A 23,715-nucleotide genomic window follows, 5' to 3' on the forward strand; every position below is an offset into this window, starting at 1 on the left:
GCTGCCAATGACGAGATTTTGACGACACCATCTCCTCGCCCAATCAGAAGGGGCCAGCAAGGCGACTCACGCTTCCCTCATCAGAACCTTATCAAATGATCGCCAGCCCAGTGACACCGGGCGTCGGACCTGCAGAGTCACCGCTCCGGCAAACGTGCGAGAACGCACTCCCACCGTTCAGAGACGGTGACGTGTGCAGGGGGAAATGCAGTGTCACCGCCCCTCCCTCCTTGCTGATGCTTTGCATGCGTCTTTCCCTTCCTCTTGCAGTTTGACCTTCATCCTTCCCTCCTTCTGCATCATCTGTCCTTCTCACTAATCCCCTTCTGTCTCCCCATCTCTTCTTTCCCGCCCTTGCTCCCTCCTTATCTGACTCTTCCTCTCTCTCCCACTGTCCATTATCCTTCCAGCCCTCTGATTTTATGACGTCATCCCCCCCCCCCCCCCTCTCTCTCTCTCTGCAGATGCTGTGGTGTCTATGAGTTAGAAGACATGGCAAGGTCAGGAGACAGTGAGCTAGGAAACAGCATCAGGTATGTTGAGCACACACACAGAGGTCAACCAGCCTTTCAGTCAAAGAGTGAGACTCTAATTAACCCCCTCCACTGCAGATCACACCATGTTGTGTGTGTGTGTGTGTGTGTGTGTGTCTCAGTATTAAAATTCAGATGGAATATCAGCATGAATATCTTTTGTTGCCCCCCCCCCCCCCCCCAATATGCAAATATAACATTCTGATTCATGCATGCAAATGTGATGTGAATCTCCCCAATGTCATGTCAGGAATAAATGCGGTAAATACAAATTTATTTCTATTAATTAACACTGTGGTGATGTTTTTGGCTCAGTCTTGCTATTTGGAGCTTTGCTACGTTTGTTAGATGAACGAGCAGACGGATTAAATGATAAAAACAGATCATTAAAGGAGCAGAGTGTATAATTTAGTGGCCTCTAGTGGTGAGGTTGCAGATGGCGTCTAACTGAATAGCCCTCTGGTCACCCCTCCCTTCCCAAACGTGTCGGAAAACTTCACATTATAACTTTATAAATCTGACAGCCTCTCACCCATTTGTTCACAAAGTGATAAAGAAGAACTGATATGAATACGGTTTTTGAAAACATCTTACTGAGGAAGTAGTTCTGTCCCAGGGGCAGCGAGTGGTCCGGCACCACCAGTCCATCGGGGGACTGCAGGAACCACATGACAGTACCATTCAAAATGGAGGAACGGAGGAAACCCTCTTCATTCACACGCCACATCACTGGCGCTCCGCTGGCATTCACCAGCACCCTGGTTGGAGGGAGAAAGCAGGGGGGAGGGAAGACTGGAGGATGAGGACATGAACAGGGATGAAGTATCAGAATGGGCAGCTCTGGTGAGTAATGGCTGTCGGGGGTTTGGCCCAGTGGGGGTGCTGTTGTTTCTTGTGGAAACGCTGCGACACTCATGGACAGCAGTTGTGAAATGCAGCCTGTGCGGTCGTTCATCAGGATCTCGGACAATTTGTCCAAAACCAGAGAAAGCAAGAAAGCAGCCGGTTGGACGTGGAGGGAGAGGAATAGAGTGTGGATGGGAACATTGATACTCACATGACTTGCTGTCTATTCATGTTGAAATATACTGATTACAAAACTGTCCTCCATTTTTAATACTGCTGCAAGGTGAGCTTAACGTCTCCCGCACACACTCAAAACCAAATGGGCAGATAGCTATGAGTTTATTCATGATCACCATGAAACTAACCCTTTCTGCTCTCCTCTACCATCGGCTCGCAAAGGTTTTCAAAGGGATGAGAAGTGTATTTACTGATAAATAATATATAATACCTCTCATGTGGCCAATACTGGATACATGAACCATGTTTATTAGAAATGAGTCATCCCAACAGCCCAAATGCTATTGTTTCTCTATATCTGCATAATAGAAAAAACACTTATGAGATTAAATGCTTCTAATTCCCACACCTGAGATAACCAGTCTCATATAACGAAAACAAATAATAAAAACAAATTAATCAGTGCTTGTACTCTTTGCCTTTGTCCATTGCTCGGTGCTTTTCATCGGAAAAGTTGCAGCTGAAGTTTGACGAAGAAGATTGCACTTAGAAGAATTGGATGTTTGGCTTCACGCAAGTAGACGCAGGCGTGGTTACACACAAGCTCTTTGATTTGGGGGGACAAATGGCAATCAATAAATCTTGAACAAGAGCCAATGTTTTCGATGACGTTTCAATACGTGAGCCTTTTTGGAACAATAAAAGAGAGAACTTGTCATTGCTCCTTACATGAGCCGACGTCAGACCTTCAGAATAAGAGCCTTCTGCCGGGAACGGAAGAAGTTGTGAGCGTTGCAGGTGAATCAGCTGACCCAAAATGTTGAGGCGAAGAGCCTGAACATGAAGTTATGAGCTGTGACCGACATAATAAGCTTTGTAAATGAGTCATTTGGTATTTAGTATGTCAAGGGAAAGCAATATATAAATGATGGTCTACATTTCATGTGGGTTAGGAAAGTGGAAGGCTTCATTTCATTTTGTAAAGTTGATTTCATTGCCAGTCAGTTATTATGAACTTGATTCATCAATGTTTAAAAGCAATTACACTGATTATTTAAAACCATTTATATTGTCAGGAGTGAAGTTTAGCATCAGCGTTGATAGCGTTAGCATATTACAACCTCATTCTCTCTCTCTCTCTCTCTCTCTCTCTCTCTCTCTCACTCCCTCCATGAACTTTATCACATTATTATCAGTCTCTAAATTGATGTCACTTCTGGATCACTGCCCTTTCTATTGGGTTTTGTGGATTAGGATCCAAGAAGTGGAACAAATTGAGCTGATTAATACATTTTGAGGGTGTGTGCTCTTGAATGAACTGAAAATCACTGCATCACTGACCTATTCTGGTCGCGCCTGTTTATAGGACTCTGAGTCGCCAATGCAATCTACTGTAATTACGGCTCATCCAAATTCGTTTGTGGTAATTTGATTAATTGCAAATTTGCGAGGGATTACACAAATTAACTCGAGTGATAAAGGACGCTTCCTGTGTTCAATTAAACCGATATTATTTCAGTTGATAATATGCTTTACATGATGTTTATTTCTCTGTGAATTTAATCAAATTCATATCAGCAGGATAGTATTCAACAGTGGGTTATTCCTGTGTCCCCTGGGCAAAATATGATGAAGCTGCCATCTGTAGACTGCTGTGCAAACTGCAATAGATGGGTAGTTAGAGGCAATGCGGTGCAGTGGGCATTAATAAGGAGCCCGCGGCTACATTTTGTCCCGGGGCCCCTGGCTGGTTATTTCGGGCCCTGCTTTAAGGGGACAACAGTCATAAAAAGTTTACTCTTACTTTACAGCCGTCTCTTCGGGCACTTCCAGGGACAGAGTCAGAGTTCCTGACGTCAGCTCACACAGCTCCGGACTCACACAGTGCAGACCCTCCGTCACCTGAACCCCCCCAACACACACACACACACACACACACACACACACACACACACACACACACACACACACGTATGTTATGCAATTTCAAAGATAAAACCCACCGGAGCTTAAATTTAGCGTGGAGGTTATCTCACCCTGTCGGCCTCCCACGGCACCACCAGCAGCCTCTGGCCGGGTTTGGGTTGCCATGGCTGCAGGGTGGGAGGTGGCGGTGTGGTGGTGGAGGGGATGGTGGTTGGCTGTGGCGGCTGAGTGGCGGCTGTGGTGGTGGAGGCGACGGGGGTGGCCAGCTCCGGAGCGGAGGGGGTGGCGGGGTCCCAGTCGGCAGCCGGCAGGTCCAACAGGATCTGATCACACCTCTCCCCTTCGTAGCCTTCAGTGCACTCACAGGTGTAGGCCGGCTCCCCCTCCTCCCCACCATCTTTCCGGCTGCAGTTTCCATGGAGACAGGGGCTGCTGGCACACGGGTCTGTGAAAAACTGAAAGAACGGAGAAAATACAAACATGAAAATAAGAAAAAACAGGTATAATCAGACCAGATAAACACGATCAAACTGTATTTTTCTCCCGTCTGCCCTGCTGTCCTCTACACTGTCTGGGCACCTTTTTTATATAAATATAAGATAAAAGCATAAAATGTTGCACATTTTAAAATGAGTCAAAGAATGGGTCCGTAATAAAAAGTGTAGTCAGTGATCATTCGCCTCCCTCATTCTGCTCAGCTCCTTCTTTTATTGCTCTCTGACTCAGCTTCTTTACACCCTCCGCTCATTTATTTTATTACTTTTTGTCTGTGTTCCTGAAGGATTGTCGGTCGGGCTGCATTCCTCTCTCAATCCTTCATGCACAGACTACATTATGAGTGTACAAATACCTTCACGCACTTTGTATTTTGTCCCCAAACAACAAGGTTCCCCCCATCAAGCAGCAGTGACAAAATGAAGCTTCCTTCAGCCTCATCTATAATGGATCCTATATTTTCAGAATGTCGATGCTGAAGGTGAAAAAGGACACAGCTTTTACCGCCTGACATCTTGTCACCTTTTGCTTGATTTTTCCTGCCTCTTGTGTTTTTTTGTTGTTGTTTTTTTTGGCAAATTCTCTGAAACCACTGCAGGTGTCTGCTACTCTGCCTGATTAAAATGTGTTGAGCGAACCAGTTTGAATAAAAAACCCGGAGACAAACAGGGCTGGAGGGAGGGTTCGGCTTGTACCACATCCCCCCCGGTGCATGTTCATGTGTCTGGGAGGAGAACAACAGAGCGTCATTAACAGTCCGCTCTCTCCACGGCCGAGTCACAGCTCATTAGTGCTGATCTCTCTCAGGTTTTTTTGTTTTTTTTCTGCCTCTATCAAACTTTCTCTCCGCTCTGAAGGACAGCGACGGTCCCAGCGCTCCACTCTTCCGGTCCTTACACAGTCTGCTGCTCTTATCTCCACTCTGACGGCATCAGGGACTGGGTTGATCAACTTTAGAGGACAGGGACGTTGACTTGTGCGGGTTAGAGGAAGTATTAGAGTCCAGCAACGCACAAGCTACTTCATCTGTCTGACTTCACTTCCAGCCACAATACATTCTAAACATTCTTCATTTGGTCCACCTGTACTATATGATGCAATGCAGTCAGAAAAATTAATCAACATTTTTTTTTAAATTATTGTTCATAGTAAATAGTTTATTGAGTAAAAAACACATTGGCCCCAGCACTTAAATTGGGAAAGTTTTATATCTCTGTCCAATTTAATTAGCCGAATTCATTTGAAGAAGTCCCTATGAAATTTTGATGGGCATTTAAACTTTTTTTTACTTTAATTTTATAGCTTCTACTCGATTAACAAGTGACTGCAATAAAACTTCCCTGTTAATTGATTGTGAAAATAATTTGTTCTTTTGCGTGTGTTGATTCTGGAATTCTGGGCTAATTGGTTGCTTTAATGTCTGGTTAGATGTCATTCGTTGTTGTTGCTACTTTCATTTAAATTATATAAGTTTTACATTATTTATCAAAATGATTTAGTTATTTAGGTCAGTAATAGATTGACAGTGTCACTCATTTTTAAGGCCTTTCACACCCACGGTTGACTCACAGACATGTTTTCACTTATTTCCCTCCCTTAAGGCCAGTGGAGGCTTGGACACAATGTGAAGGAATGGCATTTTTATTTGTCTCTAGTTGCACTGAGGTGACTCATATAACCCACAGGTGTGCAGAGCCTTGTGGCCCATTATATCTCAGTGTGCACACCGGTAACACCTCCAAGATGTACGTGAAGAAGTTAGACTTCTAGCTAAACCTGCTGAGAATACACCTGCATACAGATGGTTGAGGTGTCCTTTTTTCTCTCCAAAACAACACCTGAAAGTCTCATTAAGTTCAGCTGCACCTGAAATGCTGAGTGTGCAAGACCGACCAAGCAAACCTGGCAATTCACAAAGATTTTAAGGTGACGTGACATCACCTTTTTATTAAGTTTACCGGCACCTTGACAGAAAAGGAATTATCATCCAACAAAGTGAATGTGCTGTGCGTCACTGAGCTGGAGCTTTATTTAGCAAGAAAATTGATACGCTGGTGTTTGATTGTTTGTTTAAACCCCCTCACAGGCTGACTTATAGTCAGTGCACCAACCATAGCTGTCAGTTGGTGCACGGCATGTTGTGTTGAGCATGAAATAAATAGTAAAATGGGTCAATGAGAAAGCACACATAACATTTAAAGAGATAAAAATGTACAGTAATAATTAAATAATTAATGCAAATTCCCTTGGGTTGAAATTAAGCTTCTATTTGAAGAAAACTTGCATTAGCCATATCTTTCCTGGAAACTTTTTAAGTAATTATTAGGAAATCAGGGATTGCTGGTCATTATCGCATATATATGTAATCTATAAGATCAGTTACATGATGCCACCACTGTGCATTAAAGAGAGGTCCGTCGGGCTACAGACCGTGTAATTAACGAGAACGTGCAGATAGGAATACTGGCAGTGCATAGTCCTCGAGCAAGTCATTACGGTAAATCCCAGCCAGCTCAGCAGATCTGAAGATGACCTCTGACCTCTGAGAAAGTTAAAAGAGAATTTTTCTCCACACAGATTAATAAATCTGCATGCTGGCTTCTTCAAATCCCTTTCTCCAGAAGATGATCTCCATCAGTTTCGAGATGGAGGAGGAGACCTTAAAGTGGCCGACAGATGAGACTAGCTAGTAAACAGTGTTGAGCATTTGGGACAGAACTTTGGTTGAGAACAAAAACAGAGCAAAAAGATGACTTCCAGTTGCTGGACATTTTATTTTTTTTTTGCAGCCAGGATCCCAAACCTTGTGGAAAGCCCAGAGCAGTGAAAAGGAATTTAAATTTGAGATCTTTGTTTCATATACTAGAGGGTTTGATGAGTAGCCAAGTTCAACAAGTTGTAGCTACAACTCCTATGGAGCTGTTCCATAACAGACGTTAACTGAGCGCTCCATTTCACCAGTTTATCAGCCACCTACTGTTTATAGGAGACACATTTGAGCGGTAGGTCATAATGCTGCAGGGGTTCAATTTAATGGCCGGATTGCTCAGCTAATCAGGCGCATGTAATTAGTCGGAAGGGCAGCAATGACGCACGCCACACGCAAAAATACAACTGGAAGGTACATGTGTAGGAAAAAAAAATAAAGTTTCACACTAAGGGCTAAAAACTGCACGAAAATGAAAAATATATTGTATTTGAATGTAATACACATATAAGGTAGTATTATAGAGGAAGATACAAGCATCTGCACAAATACACACACATGATCACAGGAAAAGGTGAGAAGCTGATATTGCTCACTCAGCAGGTTGTCTGAAAGTGTTTCATAGCCACTTTATCAAGATGGGTTGCCTTGGCGACAGTAGCTAGGTAACATGTGTTTCAAGCCCCTGCCACACCTGTCTGCTGCGTGCACGTGCACACACACACACACACACACACACACACACGCACACACACACACAGTATCAATATTTGCCCAAAGAGTCCCACCATGCTGCAGGGCGACGATCCATCTCATAATCCACTTATTTCCTACATCTGGGCTGTTTATCACCATTTTGCCTCCCCCTGTCAGAGTGGTATCACCCCCACGCTGTGGAGGGAGAATAGATACAGATCTCATTCGCTTAATCCGCTCACGAATAAGGAGAATATCTCTGCAGGAGCTCGGAGAGGATAAATTTGTCTCGTTAGAAATCCCTCCAGAGATGAAGGGACACAGATCGGCTCTCGATAACATTGTGCTCGGACGAGTGCATTTGCTGTAATGTATGCCACGGTGCATCGGAATCTGAGGTAATAGCCGTCCTCGAGCAAATTATTTCTTGGTCGACTAACACGAGTTAGGTTGAATGGTAAGCATATAACGTTGCCTTGAGAAAAGCATTTTAAATGGCAGTTTGGGTTTTTAATCGTAGTACGCTATTCCCCCACCGGAACACTGTGCTCCCAGATTGCAGTTTTACAGTCTAAGTCTCCAAAGTCTTCAGCTATCAAACTCCCCTGCTGTGGAACCAGCTCCTTGTTTCAGTCTGGGAGTCATGCATCCTCCCCATCCTCCTTTTATTATCCTATTATTATTATTATTATTATTATTATTATTATTATTATTATTATTATTATTATTATTATTATTATTATTATTATACTATTTCTGCTTTAATATTATTATTATCATTCAGTTATATCCTCTGCTGCTGTTATTATTATACATATTAGTAATGATTTTTCAACATTACTGCTACTTCTGCTAAAGATTACATGGATCATTTCTATCACATGGATTCACTGTATTATAATGTTTGTTGTTTATTCTTTTGACTCCTGTTAAAAGGGTTTTGAGGTAGTTTTTCCTTATCTGATGAGATATCATGTGCCGTACAGATTGTAAGCCAGATTTGTGATTTTGGGCTTATTATTTCGTGTTTTACAAATGAGAGAAGTTACAAAATTGACGCGTCTGATCGAGATCCGTCTTCTTTTGAGGATGTAGATGTCAAGCTCTCACTGTTCGCTGGTTTCAAGGCTACAGAGAAACTGGAGCATCACTCTGCATTGCGTAACCTCAGAGGAGCAGAACGCATGTGAGGAAATATCCGGCTGGAGAGAAAGTACAATTGGAGGCCATGTACCTTACATACACGTGCAGCCATAGCAACGCTTTTCTGCACCGACCGACGGCTGTGAAAAACACTGCATCACCACTACAGCCACCACTATGTGCCCATAACAGCCAGGGAACAAATATCCCATAATTATACAATCAATCACACTGCAATTAGCTAGATGGACCAAATTAAACTTGCATATAGCTAGCAGTCATTTTTATCCTGAATGTGCGGTGCGTAATGAGTACCCGCGATCCAGCTAAAACAAAATATTTAATTCATGATAATGACAAAATCATCCCTCAATAGAATCATCCCCCCCGCAATATTCTCTCCAGTCTGCTCCCAGGAGGGCTGAGCCCTGGGATGCAATCTAATTATACAAAGAACCCAAAAAGATCCAGAAGTTCAAATATGCTCAGAAAAGTGTGAAAATATCCGCCGGTACACAATTAGCTGTACTAAATCCAGTGACAAACGTGCCATTGTGGAAATATCGCATTGCCACAGGAGCGTATGGAAGATCAGCACGCAACTTATCTGGTTTGTGTCTTTGGGTCCAGACAATATAAGTCCCAGGAAAATGTCCCTAATTAATGAGTGAAACAGGGAATTTACCTGCATACATAAGAGAAAGAAACAATAATATAACAGAACTGTTGGATGTGGATTTTGCTCTTGTAAACCGTCAAAATGTCTCATGTGTGAGTCGTCACATCATGATGCAAGACTGTGGCAAACGTTGCTGTCCTTGGCAGAAAAGGGACGATCTTTGTTCCGTGGTTGCAAGAGGATCAACATGTTGGCAAGTGAGTCTTATCTCTGCTTCTTTTCATAACACAAAAAGGCTGATGGAAACCCAGCTGAGTAACTGCCCAAGTGTCAAATAAAACTGAAAGAGCCCATGAGTAACGGCCACTGAATATTTTAGGTGTAGTTATATATCTGGCTGGAGGCTGCAGTTTCAAACCTGAATAATGCGTTTGCTTCATGTTGAAGTCTCTACTGTGGGGAAAAAATATCAACTATCAGAAATTAAAAGTACCAATAAAGTCTGCATGTTTTGGCTACTGTATGTTAATAATTTGGTATCAATGAATTGTCAACATAAGGCCTGGTTTCACTTCAACTCAGAGGATGTTTGACATTTAGTGTCTCCTCCATCATTAACTAGTGCAATCTCTTATAATGCAACTATACTTTTCAGCAACATGTTATTTTCAAAATGATTGCTAAGAAATCATGCTACCAAGCTGCAATTTCTAAAATAAATATACCAATTTAAAACAATGGAAAGTAGGCTAGTTATTAGTGTAATTAGAAGCAGGTTGATGAAATCGAAAAAAAGACCAAATTAGAGCTAAATGGAGAGTTTATTGGACTCAAAAGGTATCATGTGGCCGTGAACTTCAACTGCTTACATTGCTTTTTACTCACTGACTCATGTTAGCCACAACAATTGTCTGAAAATTGTGGGTAAAACTAAAGTTATTTTGGAAGAACACAGTTTGGCACGACTGAACCTGCATTGCTGTCACAGCCTGTCAATGCAGGCAACAAAGGAAAGCAATGCAGACAACAGAAAACCAAAGAGTCCAGGGACTTCTTGTGAAACTGGAAGTTTGTGGAGTAACGATGCAGGAAAGTCTCAAAGCCAGGACGACATGCAGAAGTTCAAAACAGCAGATTTCTACAACGCTTACAGAAAGCTGACGCCAGACAGCAAAAGAATAAAGGAAACGGCAACTTTGCCAAAGTGGCGAGGAGTGAGCGGCGCTCATTAAATATCTGCTGGGCTGATGAGGAGAGTGAACAGGAGCAGTCAGTCACATCATCCGCCTGCCTATATCATCCCCTATGAAGCTGGCAACCTTTCCAGGATGGATCTTTCCTGGCCGTCTGTACAAAATAACTGAAAATCGTTTTGTTTTTTGAAACAAAAAAAGGTATTCACCCGCCTGACGTCGTTGACTGCATCGACTCAATAATATTCAAAGATGGGGTAACGCGGCGTCTTGAGCTTCTGGTTTAGCATTTAAGTAATATCCTGTCAGTATCCCAGCAGACTTTATTGTTGTTATGATTTATTACACCCATCAGTCAGAAACCCACCCAGCATGAAACCCCTCGTGATTCAGACTCATCACTACTGCTGTCAGCACACACACACACACACACACACACACACACACACACACACACACACACACACACACACACACACACACACACACACACACCGTTCAGAGACCCAGCTGGACACTCTGTCCTCCATTTCTATCACTGTCATGAATGGAGGAGCAAGTGATGATGCACTCGTGTCAGGAAACCTTTTTGTGACTTTTTACTTCACAAGTCTGAGACGTTGTTTTTTGGGCCGAACAGAAACGACACAGTCGATTATTTTCTATATCATGAAAACAAAAACATTTTCATGTTTTCAGCCTGAGAGTGAAACTGTATCATTTATTTATTTTTTATCTTGGAACTTGGGCTCATTATCGGAAGAAAGAACAAGAAACAGATCTGTGACCCATTTTAGAGACGATGCCTTAGTTTAAGAACCGTGACGGAAAAAAGCCATTATAGGCTTTTGGCTCAAGAATCAAATCATCAGCTAAGGAGAGAGTGACAGCTGTCGACGGACACGATGAAGTAGAAACTCGACCACTCAGATAAGTTTCAGCTACTTCCAAATACAACCAAAGTACTTCAATAAACAAATCTAAAAAACATGTTCACATGTGTGTAACAAATGAGATCAATAAACACTTTAATCATCCCATTGGGAAATTGGGATCGGAAATAGAATTTTGTCAGCATGATATCTAATTATAGAATAATTAGATAATAATAATAAAACATTTATATATATATATATATATATATATATATATATAAATGAAAAGAGAAATGATCCACTTTAGTGCACCTGCAGCACTTCCTGTAAAAAAAAAAAAACTCACTTCAGCCTCAACACCATGAAATGACAATACCATTAAGCTGCTTCATTGATCTCTTTTAGCATACAATGTAGGTTTTCTGTTTTCTAATAAGGAAGGAACGATCTTCACGTCTCTGCTGCAGCAGCTCGTTCTAACACGTGATGCCTTTTCACTGTGGGCGTGAAGTTAAACGGGGATGAAGTGTGTCGGCTGTCACTGCTGTTATTTGTGAGATGATTGATGACTCAGACAGAGCTAAAGAGCTAAAGATTGCAGCAAGAAGTCGAAGCTGGACTTATCTGAAGTCTAGATTTAATGACTTGTGACAAATCCACAGAAAAAATGCACTTCTCCTTTAAGTGGTTTTCATCATTAAACCCCCAAAAGTTCACTGCTTTATACGACCAACAAGCCAACAATAAAAAGGTCACTAATAGTTAAAAACAAACAAACACTGTGTTTTACTTGTATTAAGGGAAACATATCTGCCAAGAGATCAGGTGAACATTGGCTTGGCACGATTCTTGATTTCTAGAAATAATATTTAGGCCATTAAAGATAAAAATAGATCTTTTATTTTCTTGAATATACTGTCCTCATTACTGTATCAGCCTGAGCCATGTGACAGCGTACTTATTAATGAGTTGCCATCTCTCCAACAGCAAGAGGGAGACCGCAAGGACACAAATACTTTTTCATTATCATCTGCTAGACATGAAACCATGCAGGGCTTCGTTCGACAACCCGAAAAATACAAAAAAAGGATAAATAATTCTGAAAAAATCCTGGCACCCAGAACTGCATTGTCCTCTCTTGCAAAGCAGGCCTACATTTTCCCAAAAAATTTGCATCACAAATAATTCTGGGATAAAGACTCCTCAATCCCCCGACCATCTGCTTCGTATTCGACCGAAACGTTGCACCATCCGCTAACACAGGACGCTGCTTGTGTCGTGGCCACAGCGTGTTTTTTGTCAAGCGAGCCTTTAATGTTATCTATTTTTGCACATCAAAGCGTTCCCGCCATCCCTCCCTCGCTCTCAAACTTCCCCATCACTTCCTGGCCCAGTGGCTTCAAAGAGCGGCTTCTCTTTAAAAAAAAAACACACACAAAAAAATGGCGAAGCCTACACGAGCGTGGCCGAGCACCTTGACAGATTTTGATCTCGCCTTGATGCATAAATAGATGTAAATGGAGGAGCAAGTAAAAACATGCTAATGAGGTGAAATTGCCCTTCCCGCTCATAATTTCCCATCTAAATAATGTATTATATATCTTCCGCTCCTGCACGTCTTTACTTTTTTTTTTTTTTCATCATCATATCTCATTGGAGCTTTATTTTGTCTGTCACTCAAAAGCCAAGACACAGCTGGAGGACACTTAGCTTGCTCCGAGAGAGTCATCAAACAAATGACATTAAATAACCTCCCGTGATTGCTCGATATCATCCCTCGAAAAGACATTTACCTCTCAACCCTGCCAAATAAATAGACAGAAAGATGAAGGGAGAGATGAGAGGGAGGAGGAGAGGAGGAAGGAGAATACTAAGTGAGAGGAGGATGATTTAAGAGAGGAGGTGCTGCAAAGCTCTATTTATACCTTTCCAAGTAGGAGCGGGGGGCCGCGGCGGACTTGGGCGTCTCTCCTCCAGGGCTGGGACACAGTTGTCTTCTGATCCCGTCAGACGTGGACTAAAATGGATCAGGAGCTTTCAGGCTCTTTGTGAATTCATCAGAAGCTTTTGGAGCACACGCGCTGACAGATCGTGGGCTTGTTTTGGTTTGGTATTACATCTCTCCCCTGTACGGCTTTTTTTCACATTACAACGACAGCTACTCTGTCTGACTCCAGTTATTCTTGATTAGCTGCAAATATCAGCTTTGTGCCACGGCTGAGACGACGACTATTTTTAGCTGTCACGACGAGGAGAAGAGACTACGTCGCTTGAAATATTAGGCACTTTTGTGCCGAACAAAATAACCCCTTTTGTATGCAGACTGTTCCTCCTCTAACTTTCAGCTCGGCGAAGGACACGATAAGAAGAAGTGCACATTTTGGAACGCTGACAGCACCGAACACAGACCATTATTCATTCTTTTTTAACTAAATACAGTATGTTTAAGTTCAAAATGAAAATATGGGCAATACCAGAATAAAATATACTTTAGTTTGGACAAGGAGTCAAATAGCCAACGGCAAAAAAACAGCTCAGACTCCCACTTAGAGGGATTGTTTTTCCTGCCTATAACCCAATCACGGCTGCACTGTCTCACTGGTGTGACTGACAGGCTTCATGCAATATGTTATCCGACACCCTGGAAACAAGACAAAGACATGCCTAACACAACGGTGACTTTTAACACGTCATCCAGCTCATTGTGCTCAGGCAGTACAGGACATGTGTCATACAGCGTGGGACACTGTATGACACACTTTCTGATCATGTTTCCTCCCCTCACTCAAGCTGCTCCACCAGACACAAACAGTCAGTGGTATACCGGTATATATATATACACTCCCACATTATATATCAAGGACGTTGCAGCAAATAACACCGCAAGGTCAGCAGCTGTATTTTCGGTATTTACCCGCTGCAGTCGTCTCTAAAACATTAAATCAGACACACACTCTACTGTGCAACACAGAACACCTCCCGGCTTTTAAGCTGTCTCTCCCTGTATGGCATGCTGTTTCATCATTACATTCTGCATAAAAAAGTTACTGCCCACTGTGATCCGCCTCACGGAGGAGCAGGAGCATCAGTTATTACACAATATAGTGAATTTAGAGTAACAGGCTTGGATATAGGGCGATAATGAAAAATGTCTTTCTACAGGAGAAAAATAAACTGCATTAACGCGCACGTCCAAAAAAACTATTGTAAGCAATTGCTGGACCAATAGGAATCAAAATACGGTGGCGTTTCAAGCAGATGCTCCTCCCCTTTTCCGAACGCCTTTTCCTTGACCTCGGGGGGGAAAGGTCACAGGGTTAAGGAAAGTTGGAAGAAGAACTCATCAGGATTTAGGAAAGGACGACGCGGTGCTCAGAGAATCCGACTGGACTTTCACTGAGCTACGTCATTATAATGGTGCTGATTGACAGCTGATGATCGACACCGGCGATTGACGTGGGTCTGCGACAGAGAAACTACAATAATGGACGACAAAAAGTGCATCGTCCACTTCTCCCCATGTTGTTGGTTCTATAAGCAGCTCGTTCACTGACCGGCTTCAGGTCCAGCAGCTCCTCCTTCCTGTTTGACCGTTTGCCCATTAATTATTATCACTGTCCACACACATGTATCAACATATTTCCAATGACTATTTGTCTGCATGAAAGTAATTGTTAAAAATGCAAATCCAAGGTGTGGGCACTTTAAATGTTGCTCTTGCAAGGAATTGTGGGTCGTCGTGATCTCCTTTCCTTTGGTCAAGGAAGGTCTGTTGTATCCGATGCTAAAGGAGCTCTTAAAGGAAGCATTGGAGCTCCTTTCCTTTGCATTTAGAGAATTCAAATGGCTCCTATCATGGCGGCCACTTGTTTACTTCTTCAGTTAGGAACCTTCCTAATAGAAGAAGACTATTCCAGCCTGTTATATCAACAGAGACACCATCTTTAAATGCATATGTTTCAGCAGTTCAGGTAAATCCTTCACTCTAGACCTTTAAGGGAGCTACAGTATGCAAACTGTTCATATTTTAATTTCTGCAGGAGAAAAACTAAAAAGTGACACCTACTGCTGACACAATTAAACGGGCACCGGCATGAAAGCAAAAAAAGTTCATGGAACCAAATCAAAGACACGAGGTGTCATGACGATTTTGTGTTTTTCAGGCCACATTTTATTGTTTTAAAAAGGTATGTAGCAGATGTTAAAATGAATGCCTAATGTGAGGCTAAAAATGTCTCTGGAGCTGGTGCAGCTGCCACAGGAAATTAGTCACTGAAACAGTGGAAGTGGAACATCCTGTTCCCATTGTCACCTAAAAATCTGCAAATGATCAGCGTTCATTTGAGCTGCCTCCCAGGAAGCTGGTTAACAGCATGAAAGCTGCTTTGCACAAGAATAATTCTGTGAAAAAAAACTAGATTGTACAAAGGAGAGAAACATGAAACATGTTGTACCTCCTACGACTGTTCTGTGTGCTAATGTGGGCCACATGGTTTCTCCTGTTCCATTTCTGAATTAAAAGGACATCTTTCTGCTCAGCTTTATGTATTCTCCACCTGTTGATCTGTTGGCTTCCCTTCGTCATTGCTCTGTTGCCAGGGAGACCCTATGAGCAATGGGGGGCATAGCAATGAAAACTGCACCATGGTATAGGAGGCGACACTGGACATGTGGCATCGCTGTCCTCCCACTGGCTTTGTCCCCGAGCAGAAGGGAAGTGTTTTTAGAAGCTGCGACAGTGAAGACAGAGCTTTTCGTTGGGTTCGAGGAGCTCCAGATCTTCTGCAGCACCGACATGAACATGTTGGAACGGCAGAGGAGGGAGGGAGACGGGCGACAGGAAGGGTGATCTGAATCATATTTGATCAGGGGGACTTCTTTTTTCCCTGAACAGAGTTGAGTTTGGTTAATTGTATTCAGGGATCTGAGGTAGAGAGAGTAATGCTTTTCCAGGTTTGACAGAATAAAAATATAAATAAATCTTAATATAGTTATAAGGTGATGGCATTAAAGCTATAAGGATGTCATTGCCATCGTCAACCAACCAAATCACAACACATGACGTTAATGTATAAAACAATTTGGAATTTTTTTAAAGACCTTGGGCCTCATTTATAAAACTGTGTGTAGGATCCTTACTTAAAGTGATGGTTCGGAGTAAAATGCACCCTAGGTAATTTCCACCATGACATCCAGCCAAACACCCCCTCGGAAACATTTTTAGCGATGGTCAGCATTGGTCAGGATAGGGCTATCAGCCTAATGGCTTAGTAGAGTATGAAAAAGTTTAGCTGAATTTCTATAAATGCTTGTATTATCAAGTCAACACATTTTTTATAAATGCTTGTATTATCAGGTCAACAAGTGTTGACAAGTGTTTGGTAACATTCCATGAATTATTAGTGGGGTAATTTACGAGATATACATAATGTACCGGTCGTGCTAGTACTAAACAATTCGGCTGATAGCCCTATCTTGACCAATGCTGACCATCACTAAAAATGCTTCTGAGGGGGTATTTGGCTGGATGTCATGGTGGAAATGACTTACGGTGCATTTTACTCCGAACCATCACTTTAAAGGGTACGTACACCTAAAAGCCAAAGTTGTTGTACGCCAAAAAAAATCTGATTTATAACACTGTAAGGAATGTTCTGTACAAGTGTGCGTACCGGAATCCACCTCCTATCCCGCCCTGTACACACCCATGTTTACCCTAACAACCAATGCAAAGCACCTCATGCATGCTGATCTGTATATTAATGAGCCGGCATGCAATTGTTCTCAGTGCGTTTAATCATGGCTGCACGCCAGTAAAGAGCAAAAAAAAACTTCTCTTGGGGAGGTGGAGCCCTGGAAAACAACGCAGTGCGAGTGGCAACATATTGCTGCCGCAGTCAACGCCGTCAGTGGGACACAGCGGACCAACATGAGCGGACAGTGGCAGAACTCAAGAAGAATCTCTGCAGCGTCCGGCTCTAAGCCGGGCGAGCATGGTACACCAGGAAGCTGTCGGGTGCTCACGGATGCCGTCCTGCAACTCCAGCGAGACACCATCAGCAAAATAAACAACGTTGCAGATGAGCTACGGCGAACAAGAGAAGTAATGCAAGAAATTGCATATAGGCTAATAAAAGAATCAGTTAAAAAATGAACATTGATTGTCTTCCTTACTTAGCAAACGGCGCATAACACCCTCATGGATTCTTGCGCCCTGTTATTAGCTTAATGGCTGTATTTATAATTGTGTTGGTGATATATACACAGTAATTAAGGAGAATATTTAGTTAATCTAATTGGAGGGTATTTGTTGCTATCCTGTATTATATGCAGTCATCTCCTCCTCCTGCGGCCAAACAGCGCTAAATTAAATATTTAGAAATCATTTTGATTCAAGATATGAGTTGGATTTTAAAATAAGGTGTTTATGAAACAATTATGGAGTTCATCTTCATGATAACGCGGATCTAACGTATGAAATGGAGTTAAATGAAATGTGTGCGAGTCATCAACACTATAATAGTTCTTCTCTCTACAACCTGACTTCAGTTCCCCACTCCTCCATCTGTGTCGCCGATTCCCCTCCAGACTCCAGAATGTGCGTACGCATGGCTCAGAGTTGCTTACAGGTAAGAACACTTTCCCATCAAGTTTGCTTTTTAAAGATCACAACCTTTGTGTGGAAAGTGGCGTACGCACGTTTCGTACGCACGTTTTGTACGTAAGCTAGCTTTATAAATGAGGCCCCTGGTCATTTCCATAAACAGCTGGGTCCTGTAGTCTTTTAGCCAATATTACTCAAATAGGAGGAAACTATTTGTGGATGACACATTTGTATTAGTGAGTATTTAATGCATTAAGAAGCAGTCAGTGTGCCTTGTTAGAGCTGTTGACTGATACGATTCAGTTCACCTGCTTGGGTTCAATGTTGGTCAAAAACAGCAAGTCGTCTTGAATGACTGTGTGTGTGTGTGTGTGTGTGTGTGTGTGTGTGTGTGTGTGTGTGTGTGTGTGTGTGTGTGTGTGTAAAACCCTCATTGATGAAGAGCAATGGACTGCTAATCACTGAGAATTGATGTGATCAGAGTGAAGCCTGCTGGAGGCGGATGAATCAGCAGGAGACGAGGCTCCAGACAGGATCGATTCCTCTCAGCAGAGAGCTCCACTCTTCCACTCTCCCCCGAAGCTCAAACTCAATTCTAACGCACGTCACTGCTCACCAGTCACCCACACAATGAATATAAGATTTTAAAATCCCATCAGAAACACTGCCTTCATGCCGTCTTCTTCAGAAGACACATTTGTGTAGAACCTGAAGCTCTCTCAGGTCCAGATGAACCATAATGTCTCATTTTACAACATGGAGACAGAAAACGTAGAAGTTCTGCACAATCTACAGAAGTTGTGAAGATGTTTTGAGAAGATTTAGAATACGATGATCGCAACTCGCAATATGATTTACAAGCAAACTATGCATTTTAAATGCAACCAGCATGCTAATTGTTTAATAAGCACTCAACTTCTTCATTATCTCACACCAAACATTGACTTTTTGCTGTATTCATTTCCAGCACAATCCCCTCAAAGCCAGACAAATCTTCCACAGCGTCTTTCCAATCAACTGGCAGACAGGCCCAGCTGTTAATGCTAACTAATCTGTGACGAACGCCCGAGACTGGTGGCTGTGTCTCGCATCCTCTCTCCGTCTGTGACGCTCTGCTGGGTTTTTTTTCTGGGATTAAGCTGGCATTTATTGTCTGCAGCTAAAAGACAATACACACACACACACACACACACACACACACACACACACACACACACACACACACACACACACACACACACACACGCACAGTCTCCCAGTTGGCTTCATTAAATAACATATTGTCAGATCAACTGACAGTGTCAGTTGTGTGTGTGTGTGTGTGTGGAAGGAGACAGCAGGAGTCAGTTCTGTCTTCTGGAGGGAAGAAGAGCGACAGAGGAAATCGACACACGCTTGTATGGATCCGTGTCGGTTGGATTTGGATTTCCTCTACGATCTCCGCTGTGTCCAATCATGACCTAACCCCGGCCTAAAGCCAACCACAGCTAGGTTTGTCCCTAGCTCACACACACACACACACACACACATGCACACACACACACACACACACACACACACAGGGTGTTGTCCATCCACTGACTTCGTGATTTGTGGGTTTGTGAGCAGTTAAGCGTTTAAAAATGTGACCGGACAACAAACCGTAAACAGCGTTTGAGTGTAGGAGGGAGCTGCAGAGAACGAGCCAGAAACACTTGAAGGCTGCGACATGAAAGAATATGGACATGATTCATGTACTTGTGCATCTATGCATAATTAAATACCACATTTATTTTAGTCACATGCGTTTTACTAGTATGAATCCAAGAAAATGCCACTGTTGGATCCAACAAATACAGTTATGGGTTTGTTTTTCGAAAGTTTTTCTTTAAATCAAATCTTGTTAATAAGACTTTCAGTTCTACAATCTTATGAATTAAGACATTTATGTTGAACAACATTGTGAAGCATACTCGGTGCAATATTAGTAGAGAAGATCATGTAGTGTTGACCTGATCGAGTGATGGATTATATTTTATTTGTTTTCTGATTCACCATCTAATCAAACATGAACACAGTGTCTGAACACAGCAAGAGTAAACTATACATGATCTCAAAACATTTATTCTAATAAGTATTTCCCATTTTGGCCTCCACACGCTAATCCTATTCTGGTTTATAAAATGTTGAATTTACAATCAGACAATCAATAAAAGACACAAATGCCCACATAGACAAGACAAATACCATAAACGCACTCAACAAGTAGAAATACAGAATGCAGGCTGGCGTATAGATGATTGTTAAACAGGTAACACACTACAGAGAGAAAACACTGGAGAACTGTGTCTTCACACAACTAAAGAGGGATTGGGACAACCGTGGGTAGTCGAATAGTCAAGAAAACGAGGTCCTAACTCCTATTCCTTGACCTCTGGGGAAAACGTCACAGGGTTAAGGAAAGATGGAAGGAGAACTCAAAAGGACTTAGGAAAAGACGACGCGGAGGTCAGAGAATCCGACCAAAACTACAATAATGGACTACAAAAAGCACATCGCCCACTTCTCCCCATGTTGTTGGTTTTATAAACGGCTCGTTCACTGACCGGCTTCAGGTCCAGCAGCTCCTCCTTCCTGTTTGACCGTTTGCTGTATTTACATTTCATTTGTCGGCAAGGTCACAGGCAACAAAACCCCAAACAAAAATTAAGCGATGAGGCGACCACGGAGACTAAGGCCAAACCCCAATGTCCCCCCTCACGGACTTCGATCCTCGTTCCCGTTAAGTGCCTTAGGGCTGTCCCACGGTCAAATCGTGAAGTGCGTGAGGGCTCGCTCGCTGACTTTTTCAGCCCTTTATGCCCACTGTCTGTAAAACAGCATCGATGCTGACTTTTCCTGAGGGAATTACCCACAGTTCATAGCATTGCAACGAGAAACACGGGGTCACCAGGGGAAGCCTGGAGGAATTTAAAAAAAAAGGGAGACGGCGCATGTGTGGAATATTACATTCACACAGAAACATTAACATTAAAGATTTAATATGGAACATAAAACACTTCATAGGAATGTCATCATAGACTACACACCTGGTTTAATCATCAACCAGTTATTTTAATTCAGCTTATTGGAGCCGTTTTAACTAAAACAAGTAAATCAATTTGACAGGTACGTCTGGTGATAGGAGTCTGGAAGAAGTTCAGATCAAGCTGTACATTTATTTTAAATAAAAACCAACACTATAAGATAATATATTTTGTGCCATCAAAGTAAAGTGACATGCTGAGTGTCCCATTTGTATTTCTACCATTTCAAGCCCTCACAGTCTCTCACACTCAACCACTTACCTGGTGACGTCACTTAAGCCCCTGAGGGTTCAGGGCTTAGACCTTGGGGGGGGGGGGGGGGGGGGGGGCTATTGGGATTTGACCTAAATGCACAAGGAAAGGGGGGTGATAACGAGGGACAGGTGGGACTCATCAGGGCAGGGCAGACCGATCACACAGGTGGGAAACACAAGGGCAAGAAGGGAAGTTGTCTGAAAGTTGACAAAAGGTGAGTATTTCAAAATAAAACGGGAAACGTGTCCTTGGAACAGAGCGGGACGTGACGTACAGAAAGAGACTGAATGTGCAAAGAAGAACTGAAGAGGTTCAGGATCAGCACTGAACTTGAGCTGCGTGATGTGAAGTAGGTACTGAAGCAAGGTTTATCACCGATGGGACCGCCTCGCTGAGAGAAACAGATGTAATGAACTATAAGAGTCGGTGACTACTTTGAACTGAACTGTATGAAGTGATTTTGAAGTGATTTTCACTTCCAACACACACACACACACACACACACACACACACACACACACACACACACACACACGTACATTCACTATGTTGACATCAACAACTAGACTAGTGATTAGAAGCGACGGTACGGTGACGGTGTCAGAGCGAGGGTTATTATAGGGATGAACTGCTGCTGAGTAAAGAGCTGCTCTGCCCTGTTTTACATTATGCTGCGGATGGTGACACAACACGCTGCTCCATTAAAGATATAAATAGCAACGAGGGCAGACAAAAAGCAATAACACCTCAACTAAACCACTGGGAGAAATGTAATGACTTCCTCCCCATCCAGGACAGAAGTTTCACCGCCAGACTCGAGAAAAATTAAAAGAGCCGAGACAGAGAGATAAGAGCCCTGTTCATGTGGACTGCAGATACATGAGCAGTCAAATATGCTTGAAAATGCTGCAACTAACTTAGGGGGATTAACTGACTGCAGGAAACAAGAAAAAATGTTAGCTAGAACTGTGTGCACCTTCAAAATGAATTGTCTTGTGAATGACGTTTGGTTGGAAAAAATGCCTGCATTCATTAAAATACTACCAAAAGTAAAGTCATTATACAGAATGGGACGGTTCATCCTCTGGGGACCATGCATGTCACGCGATATTCCACGTTTAACTCGACTCACATCGCTAAATGCTGCTGAACAAAGCAACCGGGTCAAACACATCAAACCAAATCAGCTTTCACGATGGACCCACAGCTGACTGCAGCGATCAAATACGCAGACCATGAGTGTTGGCGTTGAGCCGCTCCAGTCCTCTGCAGACCGCCTCCTGTATCATCCATATGCATCACGCCTCCCTAACCCACCGCACCACCCCACAGATCAAAAGACCAGGTGATGTGTGATATGGAAATGACCAAAGTGATTTTTTTTTCACAAGGCCCTCCTGCTCAAAGACCGCGCAGTCCGCCTCGTAACATCTAAGGACGTCAGCATGAATAGTGATAGCTTGGTGATAATAGCTCAAAGTATCCTTGTTGATGGGTAGTTGCTGTATCAAAGGTACCTGCAGGGTTATGAGCAGCCAAAGTGATGTCCCTGCTTTCATAGAACCACCTGTAACCCATCACATGAGGACGCTTCCCTTTGCAAATGATGCTGTTTACCACCAATTTTCCAAGTTGACTGTGAAAACTACAATTACAAATTTGATAATTTTGCCCAAAGGAGAAACCTGCTCGGAGGATAAAAACATCCAAACATTTCCTCGTCAACATATAACCTAATGTTGCCTCAACCTGACTTCCTGTGAAGACGTTTATTTTGAAAAGACGTGTGTTTTTTGTGGGCCAACCCCAGTAGTTAGCATCTCACTGGTTCCCTCAGAAGCTAATGGGATTTTTCCTTTGTCTTTTTGGAATATTTCATAAAACAAGCTCCGTGGCAAACACAAGTTTATGATACATTTTGTTCAGCAAGGTCATCTTCACAAATATACACGTTCTTATTTTTGAAGCAGGAAGCAAAAAGCTAAAAGCTAACGTTAGCCTATAGGCTACAACAGTAAGTATGCACAACAAGGCTGTAAGACGAGTTGGCGTGACGACGTTTGTAGTCTCATAAAGCCTGTAAGCTTTTTAAAAAAAGCCTGAAAATTCCTAAGAGTTATTTACTGACATATTTTATATGGTAGAACAAAATGTTTGAACATCTTAAATTACCAAGACTTTATTTCAGGCATTTATCCCAAAACACATTCAAACACCCATTGGCTTTGAGACAAGGGAACTGGAAATTCAACAAATGTTTTAGGACTCATTCCTGCACCACTCTGTAATGAATCACCGAAACCATCTCGAGGGTTTGAACTTTAGTGCCACTGACCAAGCAGCGTTATTTGAAGCATTGGTGTGAAAATGTGTCCACTGACCGACGGAGCATGCTAGCTGCTAATCGCAGCTAATAAAACATGTATCCAGTTTCCATAACGCCGGGGTCGTAAACATCTATGATCCACTGCTTTCATATCACTGAATGGCTGAGCAGTCCAGCTCTACCCGGACCTGCTTCGTGACAGATGGCTGTTTTTACGCTGCCGCAGCCTTATTGTGTTGTAGAGCAAGTTACCAA

The 23,715-nt window shown here is 42.6% G+C and overlaps 1 protein-coding gene across 1 annotated transcript in view; it reads right to left on the minus strand.

Moving 5' to 3' along the window:
• Positions 1-23,715, minus strand: part of dner (delta/notch-like EGF repeat containing) — a 48,680-nt gene that overhangs the window by 21,652 nt on the left and 3,313 nt on the right. The window contains exons 2-4 of the mRNA XM_084018740.1: positions 3,593-3,937; positions 3,361-3,458; positions 1,128-1,291 (exon numbers count right to left, since the gene is read on the minus strand). Coding sequence (XP_083874866.1) covers positions 1,128-1,291; positions 3,361-3,458; positions 3,593-3,937 — 607 coding nt within the window. The remainder of the gene's footprint in view (positions 1-1,127; positions 1,292-3,360; positions 3,459-3,592; positions 3,938-23,715) is intronic.

Source organism: Eutrigla gurnardus (assembly GCF_963514095.1).
Source record: "Eutrigla gurnardus genome assembly, chromosome: 10".
Lineage (NCBI taxonomy): Eukaryota > Metazoa > Chordata > Actinopteri > Perciformes > Triglidae > Eutrigla > Eutrigla gurnardus.